At 36.3% G+C, this 17,702-nt stretch overlaps 1 protein-coding gene across 1 annotated transcript in view; it reads right to left on the bottom strand.

Moving 5' to 3' along the window:
* MTTP (microsomal triglyceride transfer protein) overlaps positions 1–15,850 on the bottom strand; it is a 47,235-nt gene extending 31,385 nt beyond the window's left edge. Inside the window, exons 1-6 of the mRNA XM_060654569.3 lie at positions 15,691–15,850; positions 9,552–9,739; positions 8,102–8,245; positions 2,013–2,120; positions 694–810; positions 226–365 (exon numbers count right to left, since the gene is read on the bottom strand). Of these exons, the coding sequence (XP_060510552.1) occupies positions 226–365; positions 694–810; positions 2,013–2,120; positions 8,102–8,245; positions 9,552–9,739; positions 15,691–15,751 (758 nt within the window). The 5' untranslated portion in view covers positions 15,752–15,850. The remainder of the gene's footprint in view (positions 1–225; positions 366–693; positions 811–2,012; positions 2,121–8,101; positions 8,246–9,551; positions 9,740–15,690) is intronic.
* Between the last annotated feature and the right edge of the window lie 1,852 nt (positions 15,851–17,702).

The following is a 17,702-nucleotide window of genomic DNA, read 5'->3' as shown; positions in this document are numbered from 1 at the left end:
AAACAGTAAGTATTTAATATATCCCATTATTATAGATGATGTGAAAAAATAAAGATGAACAAGATGTAATCACAGTTTTCAAGAAGCTAACAGTCAAAATGAGGAAGCACTAAATATACATAAAACATATATATATTTAACATGTCTAACATATATATGTAAAAACCAAATATGATAATATATAAAAGAATAGGAAAGAAAATTTATATTCCAGCATTATCTTACTTTGATATTATTTTGCCTGCAATGGTTTGTAGAGAATTCATCCGAAAAGCATGTGTCTCTTCTGCAAGCACAGCTATAACAAAGCTGTCTTCTATCTTATAGGTAGTGACAGACGTGGCTTTTGAAGTGACACCCAAGACCTAAATAAGATAGATAGATGATAGATAGATAGATACATACATACATATTTGTAGTTGTAAAAATAAGCTTTTTATCTTTGAATCAAGTCAAGTAGCAAACTGTCTTTTGATGTTCAAAAGAGCTTCCCCTTAATATCTTCCCTTCACTGCCCAAACTTACAACATATGAAAACAAACCTTTTCATTTGACATTGTATGAAACAATACCCTAAACTAAAAATCATAAATATTCCAAAATTATATTGTTACCTTATTCTTCTACTATTTTAAATTAATCTCTAAAAATGTAATTATTTGAATGCCTTAAAGAGAGTGATATCAATCATACCTGATTTGAGGTTGTAAATCCAGACCTCTCTATTTTGCATGAATCCAAGGCCTTAATTTTGATCACTTTGTCTTGATGAGCCTGGTATGTCACCTTACAATCCCCAGAAATATCCACCTAAAAAGAAAAGTAAAAATACAATGTTTGGGATTTTCCCACGAACCATTTGAATTCCAGTGGGAAGTAGCCTGAAAACTGGGGTTCCTGAGATGCCATGGGGGACTACCTTTTGTCCAAGCTGACAAGATGGTAAGACAGGAAGAACTCAATGCTTCCCATAACATGTGGATTCTTTTCCATCCTCTTTTGCTGAGTCTTACTAGCACCTTCTTATTGCCCCAGGAATAATAAAGGATTTCCTATATTTCTCTAAAGTTTAATGAGAATTGGACAAATGACCTGGTCATAATCAAAACCTCTGGAAAAGGGGTAATTGTGTGGGAAGGGAATTTGACTTTTAATGCCGTATCTAGATGTGAATGTGTGTGTACATGTGTTCTTTGATTAGATGAATATAACTAGAAATCCTTAAAAACCTGTGGGATTAATTCAGCTCATAAGTCACATTAACAATTTGAGTGTGGGCAAATGTATGCCAGTACAGACTGTTTAGCTTCTCTGAGCCTTCCCTCCAAGTCTCTGCCAGTACCACACCCAGCTTTTATTCTAGCAAACTGACGGATATTCCCTCAGCCCCGCCCTGTGATTAGATTTTCTTGCCCATTCGTGGGTTGGCTGAATTCAGAACAGGAAACTTAGACTCAGTTCTGCTTTTGACTCAAAGTGTGATACTGGGAGGACCACTTAACTTCTCTAGTTTTAACCTCAGTTTCTTCATCTGTAAAATGAAGGGGGTTGTTGGTATAGACCACTGGTTCTCCAAACGGATAATGTATCCAAATTATCTGAGAAAACTGTTATAATACAGATGCTCAGGTCCTCTCTAATCTATTGAATCAGAATCTTCACAGTGAATCCAGGGAATCTATATCTTAAATAAGCTCCCCATGAGATAGTGATGCACAGTGATGCCACTGACATGCTCCCCAAGGTTTTCTGCATCTCTGTCATTCAATCATTCTATATGTCCCCTTAGTATAATGGATTCTAATTTCCTTTACCCTGTATTTGGGTACAAATTGGGGTAAACAGCAATCTGTTTCACATGTAAATGAGACTTAACCACCCTACTCACCTTTTCTGAGCATTACCATAGTAGCAACTTTTTTACTGAATTTCTACAAATAGAAATCCATATAAGCAATTTTGTTAACTATTGATAAATAATATTCTGGATCCTTAATAACATTAGTAAGTACCTCATTGGTGGTTCCAGAGCTTAACTGCATCTGAAATAGGCTAGCCAGGCCTCTTTTGAGATTTTCTATGGCCACCGGCTCATTTGCATATGAGTAGAACTCTTTGACCTAGGGAGAAAGAAAGACAAACATAAATGAAGCAAAAATGCATCATTTATTAGATTTGGTTAAACAAGTGGCATGAAAGTTCAGATTTTCACCCTTATCAATCTGGGAAATAGAGATCTGTTTTCTCCAAAGCTGGGATTTCTTTTTTGTGTGTGAAAAGAGGCTATTTAAATGTCTAAGAAGCTAGACCATGAGAACATGAAATTTGGGGAGACTGATAATTAAGGCTCTGAACATGATGGGAATAGTATAGGGAAGGAAAGAGTGCATGGATTTAGACTGGGATTTCTATGAAAACAAGAAGGATTGCCCAAGGAAGAGAAATCAGGAATATTCTCTTTGAACACATCAACATGTTCTCTACCTATAACTCTGCCTGAAACAAAAATTAACCAATGTTTAAAATGACAAAGAGACTGGTGCTTAAAAGAGAATGGCAATTACACTTGACAGTCATGAGTTAGCACAGCCTCTAAGGGCTGGACAAGGGCCTAGACATGACCATAATGCCCATGGACAAAATTCCACAGGGGTGACTTTCTCTGGCTCTCCAGAGCATCCATGTTGGCATTGGGTATAAGGAGATAAAGAAGGTTGGAGGATTTGAGGTTGAGATTGCTAGCATGGCATGGCCTGATGCAGGCGCTGCTTTGAGTCCCTTTAGAAGGCAGGAAGAGAGGTTGAAATGAGGGGTGACTGTGATTTGGCTGAAATAGCAAACATCTTATCTTAGCTTTGTTTTATCCTTGATATTTATAGGCACAAGGGTGATAACAATGTCTCATACCATTTTGATAATTTAGGTCATGTTTAAGAAACAAGAATATAAATACAAAGGGAATTTCCTGGAAGGCCTGTGTCACTTTTCACCAAGTATTAACTCCAAACACATCACACAATTGAGAAATAGAGGCTGGGGGCACCTGGGTGACTCAGTCGGTTAAGTGTCCAACTCTTAATTTCAGCTCAGGTCATGATCTCACAGTTGAGCTCGAGCCCCACGTCCGGTTCTGTGCTAACTGTGGAGGCTGCTTAAGATTCTCTCTCTCCCTCTCTCTCTGCCCTTCCCCTGCTGACGCTCTTTCATGCATGCACACATGTGTGCATACTCTCTCTAAAAAATTTTTTAAAAAGATAGAAATAGAGGATGGATATAGCTTCCCTGTCAAAATTCCCAAGGTCTATGCTAATTATAGCCGAGCATTCCTACTGGAAATATCCTGAATGTCTTACTATTCTCTTTAAAACCAACCATGATTTCTCAAGTAAAACAGAATGCTCAGTAATTTGGCAATGAATTCAATTAATGCCAATCTGAACACAGTTCGATCTATATGGAAACGCTTATACCTTAGCAGGGACTATTTTGTCTGGATTAGCCAAACAAGTGTCTCAAATCTCTATTTTTATTTTCTGCATATACTCTGCCTAGTGACAAATTTACTAGGTATTTTATCCAGCAATCAATTTTAGTCATTACACTAAACGAACCTATAAATGTTGGAATTGTATTTGTCCAGGTTAAAAAGGAACTGGAATAGTGACCTCAGCGTCTGAAAATCCATGGTATCATATTCTCAAACAAATCACTGGCAATTTCTCAGATCCAAGGCTGAGTTTCTGATGTTCTATTTTGTAAACTGGGTCTTCTTTCCTTTTAGGAATTACAGCATAACCTCCTTTTCAAATATTTGGGAGTATATCTCTAGATATCATGACTTTTAAAAGTTCATAAGTGGGTCTCTTGAACCCAGATACAGTCAGAAGGACTCATTTAGTAGCAATACACATATGTCTATGGTCTGTGACTTTTTGGCAAGGCTTTAGTACTTTAGAAAGCAAAAAGGAGTCATTAAGTGGTAAAAATACTTGTATGATTATCATTAGTATCCTCACTTTCCTTCCATGCTATAAAATGTACCTGAACTATTTATAAAGTTTCACCTAAAATTTCAGGAAACCTAGTTCTCCAATTTAATCTTTGAACTACACAAAAGATTAAGTACTCATCTATCAATGGCCCATGTGTACAGATCAAGTTTTGAACTCGACCACCAGGTCTCTAAGAAAATGGTGTTCACAACTTTTTTTCCCTAATAGGCTGAACAAAATAAGGCAGAAAACAAAAAGAGATTTTTTTTCAGTTTTCCATTAATTTCTATCATTTCCCTAAAATTAGAAAAGTGGACACATCTGTTTTTCCTCACTTGTATGACAGCTATCTTTGAGGCCTAAATTCTGTTAAGTGCAGACCATTGTGAGCCAAAGTGAAAACAGCTCTGGTATCCATATTAGCTAAATGTCAACTATTAGAATTGAGCAGGATCTCAATAACTGACAAAACAGTAAGTCAGAACTTTGCAGTTCAATCCGTGTGGCTGTCACAGCAATAATCTTAAATTCATTATTTCACAACAGGAACCAAGTAAGTTTTATTATATTCATGCCATAAAGCTGATTTACTTCATCCAGTTCTGAAATGAGCTCTGAACATCTGCAAGCACAGGACTCTTATCTAAACTCACAGTCCCCATAGCTTCCGGAGAGCAACAGTGACACCACCTAGTTACAAACTAAGTCTTTAACTCAAGGAAACCAAACATAGGAGAAGATAGATGAGTTGCAGAAAAGGAGAAAAGGATTCTATTCTAGAATAGAATAGAAAGTCTCCTGCTAAATTTTGAGGGCTAATTTCACCGTGGAATCTGTCGAGATTCACTGTATTTTTTCCTTAGGGAAAAAAAAAAAGCTTCCATCCATCCCCTTAATGTATGTATTCTTGAAGAATAAGAGAAAGCAAAATTCCATTAACTGGCCAAACAGCAAAAATAAACAAAAAGAATCCTAGCAAACAGACTATCATTTTGTTTAGTCTATTTAGCTGATTTATGTCTTTAAATATATCTTTGATATATATCTAACAGAGAGTATAGCTAGGGAATGACACAATGGAAAACAGACAAGTGAAGATATACTTGAGGAATTGAAGGTTTTCAAGGTGTCATATTTCTTTCGGAGGTTCAGTGTGTGTGAAGGAGCCATACTGCCAGATTCAGAGAACAAATCAATGCCCAGAAACAACACAAAATAAAGGGCCAACTCGGCAGCCATGAGGTTCATTTAATCAATACTGACAGAAAAAACCAGAAATGGAAATCTGGTAATTATCCAGTTAATTGGATTAGCATTTCAGGCCAAAAAAGGATCCATGCTGTAACTTCAGGCATCTTTTGCTTGTCAGTGTTAATCAACGTAACCAGAAAACTGTCATATGTCCAACTTCACTTATGATCTGTAGACAAAACCAGAGTCATGCCCAAACACTTATATAGGGAAGATGAGTGGGCATGGAAAAAGGATGATGTGCAATAAATATGCATCTGAGTGTTTTAATGGGCTCTCCTTTACCATGTAAATATGGGAGCTTAAAACAGGGGGCTCTGGAAGGACAAAAAATACATGCTGTTGAGCATCCCTGAAATCACAGAAATTTCAGGGAGTAAAACTTAATTTGAGCCTGGAGTGGAAAATATTTTTCAATAAAACTGCCAATCAGGAGCTCAGCCCTTGCTTCCCTAATTCCTCTCATGGTAGGCTGAGGTGATCATTTAAATAATGATCTCTCTGACAGTGATGTGGCTGAAAACTCCACATGGCTTCTTAGTCTCCAGGGTCATTTTTTTTCCCCCAACAGGTACTTTATCATATCATTGATAGATACCACAGTGCACTTTAACCTGAGGCTATCGTAAACCATCACAATCACAGCTCCTGTAGAATTGGCAGGTTGGAGTCATTGAAATAATGATGTGGCAGCTCCATCCCAGCCTTTGAACAGTGAGGGCACTGAGTTCTTTTGTGTGTGTAACAAAAGACTTTGTACTCAACTGCTACCCAAGGGGCTATAAAATGGCAGGTTGTCATTAAGATTATAAATGCAACTTATATTTTATGGGCTCAAGTGTCTTTCCACATTAGAAGGTCAGAGAGGAAGAAAATAGTATTTCATGTTGTTGTGCCATATGAAAATCAAATGAGTTAATAGATATACTGAAGGATAAAGTAGGAATATTACAAGTCAACCAAAGAGGTGGTACTTCCCCAAATACTTTACAATTAGAAAACAGTATAATGTGGAGGTTTCCAGCCTAGCCTCTGAGATTAGACCTGTTTGAATCCCAGCTCCACCACTTGCCAGTTGTGTGACCCTAGGCAAATTTCTTTACTGCTCTTAACTTTGGTTTCCTCATCTATTACAAGAGGACGATAAAGCAGCACCTGCTTCCCAGGGCTGTCATGAGGATAAAAGAGATCACTAATGTAATGCCTTCGGCCTCTGGTGCACATTAAGTGCTCAATATGATTTAGCTAATATTCAGCAAACAATAGCCCAAGACTTTCTCAAAGTTCAACTCATTTTAGCCCCATATAACTTTATGTGTTCATTCCTTTAATTTACATTCATTGAGACCCCACTATGAGCAGGACACTGAAAATACAGAGTGAAAGACACAATTGCTGCCTATGAGCTTACTCTGAATGCTGACTGCAGACAAAGAGAGGACTTAAACATCTATGATAAACACTTGAATAGAAATAAGCCTAAAGGAGTATGGGGTTTGGGAGAATGTTGGGAAAGTCTCTTAGAATACCAGGTCAGTCAGTACAAGGCATGGTTCTGGGTGTTTTGCAGAGGAAGGGAGTGGAAGGGCATGAAGGGGAGCATGAGGGGCTAGAATACAAAGAGGAATGGGAATTTTCTCTACCAAAACCCAAAATCTAATAATGGACACAAATGACCAAAAGGACAGTGATAAGGGCCATGAGTGAGTTACAAAGTGCTAAGAGGGTTCTAAAGAGAGGTGATTACTTCCAGTTGACTGGAAAGATATGAACTTTATAAAAGAAAGGACCTGTGAGCAATGCCTGGGCCATGGCAAGTATTTTGACAAGTGGAGAAGAGAAGCATCCTTGAGGTGGGGATTCACATTTGGTTGTAGGAGAGGTGACAACATAAGAATTCCTTTAACTGCTTTATATAAAAATGCAGATCATGATTAGCAATATATCACATGTCTGAAATTTATATTATTTTAAAGTATTTGTTTTCACCTTTAAAATTTTTGAATCTAGAGATATTTTGCAGATGTGTAGAGTTTTAACTATAATGGTCCCTCTGTTTTTCTACTTTGGTAACTAAAACTGAGTGTACACCTTTACAGATACATTTTTATGTACGTCAATATAATATCTCTACTTTTCATAAACCCACATATGTCATGCCTAGTATTTCACTGATCACAGTTTCTTCTCAGTTACAAACATATTAAGACCATTGTAATAAATCACAATCAAACCATAAGTAATGCACACTTACAGAATTTTCTGAGCAAATTTACAAATGGATGTTATAGTATTCATTCTTTAATATATAAAAAAATACTTTTCAAAGTCATCGTTTTTAAATAACCTCTAAGTACTTTTTTAAAACACCAAATCTACCTTAGGAATGACATGCCCTTTCAAAAGCTTCAATTTTGTGCATTAGCCAGATACTGATAGTCTCATGAGTTAATATCATTTATCGAATGAAGCTAGATCATTCCATTCTCACAATTTGTCTGCTTTCCTGAATGATGTACACAATCATCTGTGATGACCTAATGTGTTACAATATCTTTCTAATCCTTCCTAATAAGGAATATACCTTTTAATAGTGCCTCTCAATAAACAAATACTTGATTCTATTGTAAAGATTTTCATAAAAATAAGAAACAAATGGCTAGAAAATATAAGTGAATTCAACGCCTTGATTGACTTCTGAAGCATTTAGTTTGCAACCTCTACTTATTAGTTCTTGAAAAAATTCCATTTACTATAAAAGTAGTGATATCATGATCATTTCAATGTAATAACTACAGAAGGAAGGACAAATTTGAAGTAGGAGAAAAAAGATGTGGGACCCCCAAAATCATTTTTACCTTTCCATGGATTAGATGAAGGAGCACAGGTCTTTGTAAAGCTTCCAAGTTTTCCTTTCTTATGATTTTGGGTGGATTTTTTCCTTTGAAAATGCTCTTCTCTCCTCTCTGCTGATTCACATTTTCAACATTTACGTCTTTCATCTGGAAGCATGGAAAGAAACATGTTAGAAAAACTTGCTATCTCTATTTCCATCATAATCTTTTAGAAAATAAAATGCTAAAGCAATAAACAGGGTTGGCCATAACTTATTCTGTTGCTTTTCAATTCATGATTCATAGGACTTAGCCATTAACTTTAAAATAATGGAGAAGTCACATGAAAATTAGGTTTTTGAATTAGGTAAAAATACTGATACTTTAATAAATCTGTGAATTCAGGTTTGTAATAATCATGACTGAAAGGTAGCTCTTTTTTGTCACTGTCACTCTCCTTATTCATTTTGACTATTGCTGTCTGCCTGGTCTCCTCACTTTCTTTACCATTTTTTGGAAAGGAATCTTATCCCATTGTATTTCACTTGTATATACAAAATTAAAGATGAACAGTCTGATTACTGAACAAGGAGGTACATAATGTTTTCTGCAGAATAGTTTACTGTTCTATTGAGAAATGGTTTAGAGAGGTGGATGATGAAGTTTTGAGCCAACCTGGAAGTCACAACAGCTATTAGAGACATCCAAAGAAGCAAAGATCACTTGATACATGTATTGCAATGACACCTCATTATAAAGTTTATCAACAACTACTTATCAGTTATAATGGAACAAATCTTGGTCCTGTGTACCTGCTTCACACCAACACATAGAAGAATAACAGACTTTACTAGAGAAATCTATTGCCTTTAGGCCTTTGAAAGCAAATATGGAATAACCATATATTAAAACTGAAAGAGGTCCCAGAGACCATATGATTTGACCTCCTTTCTCAACACATAAATCTAAACTGTCATAATCGACCAAATATGGCCATGCAGGAGAGCACCTGGCTCTTTCCTCAGGAAGAACACAGAATGGGTTCACTTCCTCATTGGTACTTCTGTTATATGGAGGCACTCAGGAAAATTGAGAGGTTCCAGTATTATCTCCTCCTTCAGTGAAAGTAGTCTTAATTGTTTTTCACATGACATGGATTCTAGACCCCTCACTCCTAGAACTTTTCAACTGGGTTATAGTTTAATGTGCCTATTAGTGAGAAATATAGACCTGGACATCATACCATAGTTACTCACTAGCATATGCCTTCTTTTGCTTGCTTCAACAACTTAGAAAGACCAGATTACTTTTTATTGGCAAAAACTCCAAAACTGTAGATCTATTTACTTTAGTGATAGATAACAAAGTAAAGGGATATATAACCAAGAGCACAAAACAATTGCTCTCAAATGATAACATTTCTCAAAGACTTTGCTGACATCTAATCTTTGCATCCCTGGTAGAAAATACCTACTGTGATTTGGATCAGTTGGTCATCATCGCCATCAGGATTCCTCCACAGTAAGACGACGTCCACATTAGATGAAATTCGGTAGCCTACACTGTCTTGGAGTTTTCCTTTGCCCCGATCAAGAAGAACTTCAGTGGAATATGTGAGTTTGTACAGACGGTCATTATTTAATGAGAGACCGGTTGTGTGACCTGCATAAAGATTGTGACACAAGTCAAGTCTCAGTTGTAAGGTACTTGTCATGCCATGGAGTGTGCTATCTTGCCATCAATGCATTCCTTGTCCAGCATAGTGCTGCCTAGTGGGACCTTAGTAATATTTGCTAAATGAAAGATGGTTCTATTCTCCATTTGCTGAAATCACTGACTTGAACAACAACAGAAAGAACAACTAACAAACAAATAAACTTCCATTTCAGAACAGACATTAATTTGTATCCTTTATCAATAATCAGATAATCTAAATATCGCTCTGGTTGAACTATAGAACAGTTTTTTTAAGGAAATGTCATTGCATTGCTTTTAATTATATGAATGTGATTTCTCTTCTCTCTCCAGCTTTATTGAGGTAAAATGAATATGATTCCAGGTAGAGGTTTAGCCAGGAATTGCTTTACAAAATTAATAAAAACTATTTGTAAGTAATATATCATTTCAATGCAACAGATCAATGCCAAGGTAATTTTAGGGGTTAGAAGGCAGTTCCTTAAATTGGATATTTTGAATATTTAAAGACTATCCCCCCCAATGCAATTAACTCTACTAATTACAGTAAAAATATTATAGTTTATTTAATTATAGTAAACTTTTAGTACAAAGGTACATTTCAAGGTTATACATATGTAATTTTAAATTAGCTATTCCTGAAGAAAATAATGTTTTACTACACAAGATTTTAGTACCAGTTTTAATTTAGCATCGGCAGCTTAATGTCAAATAGTATAGTGAGCCAAAATAATTGATATATGAAGCAGTTTACACATTGTCTAATTCAGCTTACCTTAACCCAAAGAAATGTGACACAGGAGGATCAAATCTTTACCAGAGATGATTTGAAGTTTATGGTCATGCAAACCCTCTGTGTATTTTCTATCTATGGCTCACAGGACATAGTCAAAAAAGATTTCAGTATACATTTTTCCTCAGCGCTAATGGGGTTGCATTGCCTAGTGAACTATAATAAGCAACCATAAGTTTTTCTTCCCTCAGGAAATATGCGTATGGAGGGAGGGCGAGGAAAGGAAGTTCAAATGAGTAGGCCAGAAGAGAGGCAGCTGAGAAAGAAAACAAAGTTACTTTGCAAAGCCAAAAATTAAGAAAACTTCTGAAGTCTACTGTCTCCATCATCTACTATAGTGCCTCCTGTTGAGAGGAAAAAAAATGGTCAAAACACATCGTCTCAGGGCATCTGGGTGGCTCAGTCAGATAAACGTCCGACTTCGGGCTCAGGTCATGATCTCTCAGTCAGTGAGTTCAAGCCCCGTGTCAGGCTCTGTGCTGACAGCTCAGAGCCTGGAGCCTGCTTTGGATTCTGTGTCTCCCTCTCTCTCTGCCCCTCCCCCACTCCCTCCCTCTCTCTCTTTCAGATAAATGAACATTTCAAAAAAATTTAATTAAAAAAACACATTGTCTCTAATAAACTGTTCAATGTGCTTTATGTACATTAACTTCTTTAATTCTCACAAAACCCAGTGGGGTAGGTACCATTATTAGTCTCCTTTTATAGATAAGGAAACTGAAGGGCATAGAGATTATACATTTTCCCCAAGATGACCCAGACAGTTAGTGGTAGAGTCGGGATTTGAACCCAGGCTGTCTGGCTCTAGAGACCATGCTCTTGCCTGTGCTACACACAACTAAACCTTTAGGTTGAACTCTTCTCCATTCCTAGGGAGGGAGCTAGGAATTCACTCATACATCCAACAAGGATGAACTGAGCACCTGGGTGGTAGGCACTTTTCTAGGCTCTGGGGCTGTACTAATTAACAAGCAGACAAAATGTCTGCCTTTGTGGAGCTTACATTTAAATGAGGAGATGAGCAATAAAAAAGTATATAAGCATATTAGAAATGTTAGAAGTGCTAATGAAGAAAAATGAAACAGGAAAGGGAATGGGAATGCTGAGGAAAAGAGCTTTGTGAGAAGGTAATAGTCTGGACAAAGGCTTTAGGCCACATGGATATCTGTGGGAAGGGCATCCCTTCTATCTCCATGCTTACACCTGCCCCAGTCCTCCACACACATAGACAGAATAGCAAGTTTAAAGGCCCTAAGGAGAGCGCAGTGCAGGTGTAATGGAGGAACAGCAGGGAGGCCAAAGAGGCCAGAATTCAGTGAAAGACATTACAGAAGATGAGGTCAAAAAGGAAAGTTTTGGGTGGTGAAGTTATATATTTTGACAAACCTTCAAAGAAAGGGGATACAGAGACAAGGAACAGGGATCTAGAAAAGCTAGAAGGAAGTGTGGGAGGGGAGTATCCAAGAGTATACATACAAACATACACTGTGTCCAAGCAGCAAATCAGGCAGAACCTCAGGTATAAGATACAGAAGACAAAAAAAAAGTCAGGAAAGGAGCACCTGGGTGGCTCAGTTGGCTGAGTGTCTGGCTCTTGATTTCAGCTCAGGTCATGATCCTGGGGTTGTGGGATCAAGGCCCATGTTGTAGAGAGAAATTCTCCCTCTCTCTCCCTTTGTCCCTCTCCCCTGCTCACATGTTCTCTCTCTCTCTCTCTCTCTCTCTCTCTCTCTCTCTCTCTCTGTGTCTCTCTCTCATGATAAGAAAAAAAAAAAACGTCAGGAAAAACCCTGGAGGAGATAAAGTCTATGACTACCTCTTGCCTCCCCTACCTCAACCTCTTCCACATTTTAACTGGGGACACTGCTACAGGTTCAAACATTGATTTTCTGATCAGGAAAGACATTTTGGCCAGAGAGCCTTCTTTTTATCATGCCTATCGAATTCCACAGAGGGCATAAAGGAAATAACATGTCTTATCTAATCCTCACAGCAATTCTGAAAGGTAAGCATTATAGACAGCTGAGAAAAGCTGACTCTGCTCTCAACCCAACATAGCAGATAGAATGCAGAATTTGAGGTTTAAATTTACTAAGATCCAAGTTTTGTGGGCTACATAAAGATATCTTCTGGTTAAAATAACTATGAAAAGTTTGTAGGAAGGTAGCCTCTCTTAAATTTTAAAGATTTCCAAAGTATTATGTTGATCATTTTTTCCTTGCTCTTACTTTACCAGTCAAAAGAATGTGAAAGCAGACAATATATAATAGATCAGAACTTGACTATGATGTGGAAATGATAAAGCATAGGAAAGAATAGGCCTTGTTCTAGATCTTTTTCCTACCTCTTGAAACAAGAGATAAAACCTCAAATGATTCAAATAAGTGGATCATGCTGTAATATTGTCCCTGTTATCCTTTCCTCTTTGATTAGTGTTTCTCTGTTCATGTTATTCAGAGATCTGGCAACACTGGCGATGGGAGCATGTTCTGTTTATACTGCTGACTTACTTCTTTCTTAGGATGTTACTCTATAGAGTATACGGGATGGCATTTTTTGAAACCGAATTTAGACAAAACCTCTTCAACATGTCCCTTCAAATGCATTTAAAAATTTTAAGTGACTTAAAAGCACCAAAACTCTTGGTTTTGAACCTGTAAAGAAATATCTTAAAATATGTATTTTGAAACAGGTAAATTCAAGGTGAGACTTAAAGGCGCATGCAACAGTGGTAAGGGTAGGCAATGGAATTGAGGATTCCAACAGAAAACTCTAAGACAAAATGTAAAAGGATGAAGGACAAGGGAAAAAGATTGGAAGATGTGATTGATGTGAATGGACTGAAAAGCGTGGGTCAGGCCAGGGACTTGAGAGCAAGACTGGAAGTAAAGGAATCGGTCGTGTTCAGAGATAACAAGATTAATAAACAGAACGCTCATGCCTAGGTTAGCAAAAGTAAAAGCACACCCGAAGAATGCACTGAAAATAGATAAACCATTTCAAAAGATGATTGAGAAAAAGTAGGGGAAACTTGAGTCTTTAGGACATTCACACTCAGCCTATCTCTTCTAAATAGACCCTCATCTGTACGAATCTCACCCACCTTCTCTCAGTCCAACCTCTGCTCAATATCTGCCCAGATCTGGGGATTTGCCAAACAGTTGCATTTATAATTAAATATAACATGGGTGTTGAGGTGATACATGAGATCCCCAAATTTATCATGGCCTGATTTTAAAATAGACTTTCACAAGGAGTTTGTTTCTTAAATGTCAACATTACAGAAGGCAAGGAATCTATAATAAAATCATGGTACTGTAATACAAAAAGTTATCACATTCAGGTAGAGAGAGAGCTGTCAAGTTCTATACTTTTTATTTATGATATTTGGTATAGGTAGCTTGTACCGTGAAGCTAATGATGCTTAAGCTTTGGGGCCCTCACTTGCCCAAGCTCCTTCCAAGATCTTGGAAGGGGACCCTAGCAATGTGCACACATGCCATATCTTTTCTTTCAGTAACATTTGCAAAAGTAAGGTATTTTTGCAATTTTTTCTCAAGATGCCCCCTAAATTGCACAAGCTTCAGGTTCTAAAACTCTGGATTCACCACTGAGTTTGTACACAACACATGGTAGCTATCTGTCATATTTTAAACCATATTTCCTGTATGTCATTGTTGTGTATGTGTGTGTGTGTGTGTTTCAGTCATTATAACCGCATGCATTTGAAAACACCAAGTTATCCAATTTTCTTCCTTTATAGAGTAGAAAAAAATAGAAGTATATAATAACTACCATAGTTCAATTATTTTTCTCAAAATAATAAGGGTATTAGGCTTGATATTATGGTGTATAAATCCCTCATATTTCAAACACTCTACAATTCATTTGGCAGATAATAGCAAGTAAGGACTGTATTTTTAAATACTAAACACTTTAGAAAGTGGTGTTTTAAGAAACTAAAGAAATCTTTAGTTCAAGAAACTAAAGTGTTATTTGCTTAGGTAAAATAATTTAAATTTAGCCCTGCATTTTTCTGCTTCAATAACAAAGATTGTCTTCTCTCCTCATGTGGAAATTTTCCACACGAGAAATCTTGAGACAAATTTCACTTATGAAAATCTAGTTATCCCAAAAGGGTTTTAGAAGTTTAATGTGAATTGTTTTGTATCACTTAGGATACATAGTTATTAAAACTGGACCCTAGCATGCATGCTAAGTGATGTGTTAGATCAACTGGTTTTGACAGTGTAGCCTAGTAAGAGACTCTAAAAGTGTTTATTTTACAGGTGCAACATTTAGAAATCCAAGGAGTTTGTTTACATTCTGGTTGATTTAAAAGAAGATTCCATAATAATACATTTCATTCAGTTTTTAGAAATCATCCCATAAACCATCATACACCATCCGATAAACCATTATAAAATGTTTGTTCTGAAAGGTATACGATTCATATGTATTTTTAAAAATCAACTTTATCTTAAAGTAGAAACTACAACTAGCAACACTATTAATCCAAAGACAATAAGTCTTATTTCTTACATCAATACCATGTAGTTTTATTTTCTTTAATTCACCACTTATGATAATTCTCACTTTTGAATGGCAATGCAATTAAATACATACTTTACTATTTCATTCATAATTCTTTGGCAAATCAAGTGCCTGTTTCATTGAGCCTAATGCTTCTTGATGTCACATTGCTAAGCAACTAGAAGAAAATTTAAAAACTGATTTTTTAAAATCCTTTTTTACAATTCAAATGAAGGAGCTGCATTCAGTGAGTGACCAACAGCAGCAGGTAACAATAGCTGGCATTTCTTTTCTCCCTTTTAAAAATAGACCATGAATGAGACATTGAAGCAAGGAGCACATTAGTCTAAGGGACTGAAACTAAAAGGGACCTCTGTTTCCTTAATGTATGTAGGAATTTGAATTTGATTTTCATTCCAATCCAGTCATGCCTTCACAAGTATTCCAAAGTTTTGTAGTTTTGAAGACGATATAGTTAGAAACTCTTTCACTGTTCACACACACACACACACACACACACACACACACACACACACACTTTTTCCTCTCAGTGATTAAAATTAAAGTTAAGCAAAAGGTGACACAAACTTACCTTTAACAGAGGCTGAATATGAGGAAATGAAGCAGAGAAAAAGCACAGCAAGAAGAATCATATTGACTAGCTACCCTCTAATGCATCCAGTTCCCAGCCAGGAGTCACTGAGAAGTGGACTCTTCTGGTGGCGATGAGGGAGTGACCCTCCTCAGAACCTGCAACAAGTGTGTTTATCTTTGGGGAAAGGTCAGATTCCAAACTCCAAAATGAGGACCTAAGTTCACCAAAGAACTCACTATTAATGATTAAACTTAGGTGGGCTGCAGTTTTCAGTCTCTCACTCTTTTTACTTTTTTTTACTCAAGAAGGAAAATCAAGAAAATGTTCACTTTTGAGAGCTAAACCAGTCTGCCTTCCTATAAATTCAGAAGTGCTTAAGGACATTTGAGAACAACTGGTAGTGATGCTTTTTGGCTCAATACACAATAATCATCATGCCTATATTAAGTGCTTATCCGTACATTTGGCCACATTGTGTGGGAGGGGGACAAGGATTCTCAAACCAAGCTAAACTTAATTGAATTTTATTATGTCTTTCATGGTCATCTTGGAATTTTTTTATACTATTTGTATGCTGTTATTTAAAAATCACTTTGAATTTTATAATTTATTTAAACATTTTTAGGTTGTACCACCACCAATCACTTCAAAAATCATGTTACAGTACATAGAACTTTCAGTTTTGAAAACTAGATGGTTCTTTTTATATGTGAAACTAATGGGGTTGTAGCAAATCAGCATTGTCTATCATTAACATGCGAGCCTATCAAATGAGGATATTACAGTAGACATCTAGCTATTTCTGTGACAAGAAACACTTGTCTAGTCCTCAGACTGGCTGGCTGGAGTCCCCTATGCTTTCTGAATCTCATTTCTAGGAAGAAATTCAGAGGGGGAATTCCAGCCCTTAGCACTTTTGCTACAGAAAATTAATTAGGAAAGTTTTCTAGAATTAAAGTGAATATTCTAGTATGGCTATGACCATACTAACTGAACTATCTCTTGTCCTTGAAAACTCCTGTGAGAAACCTGCTATGAATAAAATCTACTAAAATGAGGTGGTTTGGGGAGGCATTGTGGGGATGTTTTGGCAGGGAATCAAATACTTGTGAAGGGCTATTTGAATGAAAATATTATAAATAAGTAAATATTGTTAAGTATATGAAAATACAGCCATGTTTAAGTATAAAACAGGTTCTTAAAGTTTCTATCCTCTTTCTCAAAACCCTTTTCTAGAATTCTAACCTTAAGCTTACATCTTTTAGACAACTCAGATAAGAGACAGCCAACTTAATAGAGTCACAAAATGAAATATAAACTTTAAACATCTCTGAAGTTAAGCATATTACCTCTTGAAATCTATTTTTGTATAAAGAACTGAAAGATGAAAATTGTTTGTCTTTATCATATATTGCGATTAGAATTTTATTTGCTACCATAAGTTTCATATATAAATAATGGCTAAATGTTTAAAATAAACATTTCAAAAATAAAATATTTGGCTGTGACTATCACCTTAAAATTATAAATATTAAGTTTTCCTGGGGTAAACAGAAAAGGCCATTCTTAGAAAAATGTTTGTTGAAAAAATAAAAGTTTTTATGAATGACAGGAATTCTAAACACAAGGTAATGTGGAAATGCTTTGTTGCTTTACATTTAAATAGATTTCTATGTGCTCCACAATTTCTGCATTACATACATAGTGATATGCAGCCTTTAGACTCACCTAAACTTGCTATGCTTATTTATTTAAATAAAAGACTGGTTTAAATCATATGTGATTCTATGATAACTGTCTTTTGTATTTCCATTTGAGGCTCACAGTTACATAGACCTTTAATGTTCGTGGTTAGACTATGTGATGCATGATACGTGTCTCTTTGGGTAAAGTACCATTTGTTGTCAAATGTTTACCAGAGTCCAACCAATAAAAGACACATCACTATTGCCTAATAAAATAAATGCTGTTTCATTTAAGCCTTTGCTTTGGACTAGAACGCTTCTATG

Source organism: Panthera onca, chromosome B1, assembly GCF_046562875.1.
Source record: "Panthera onca isolate mPanOnc1 chromosome B1, mPanOnc1 haplotype 2, whole genome shotgun sequence".
Taxonomy (NCBI): Eukaryota; Metazoa; Chordata; class Mammalia; order Carnivora; family Felidae; genus Panthera; species Panthera onca.
The sequence above is the reverse complement of the archived record's forward strand: the minus strand, read 5'-3'. Positions and strand labels throughout refer to the sequence as shown.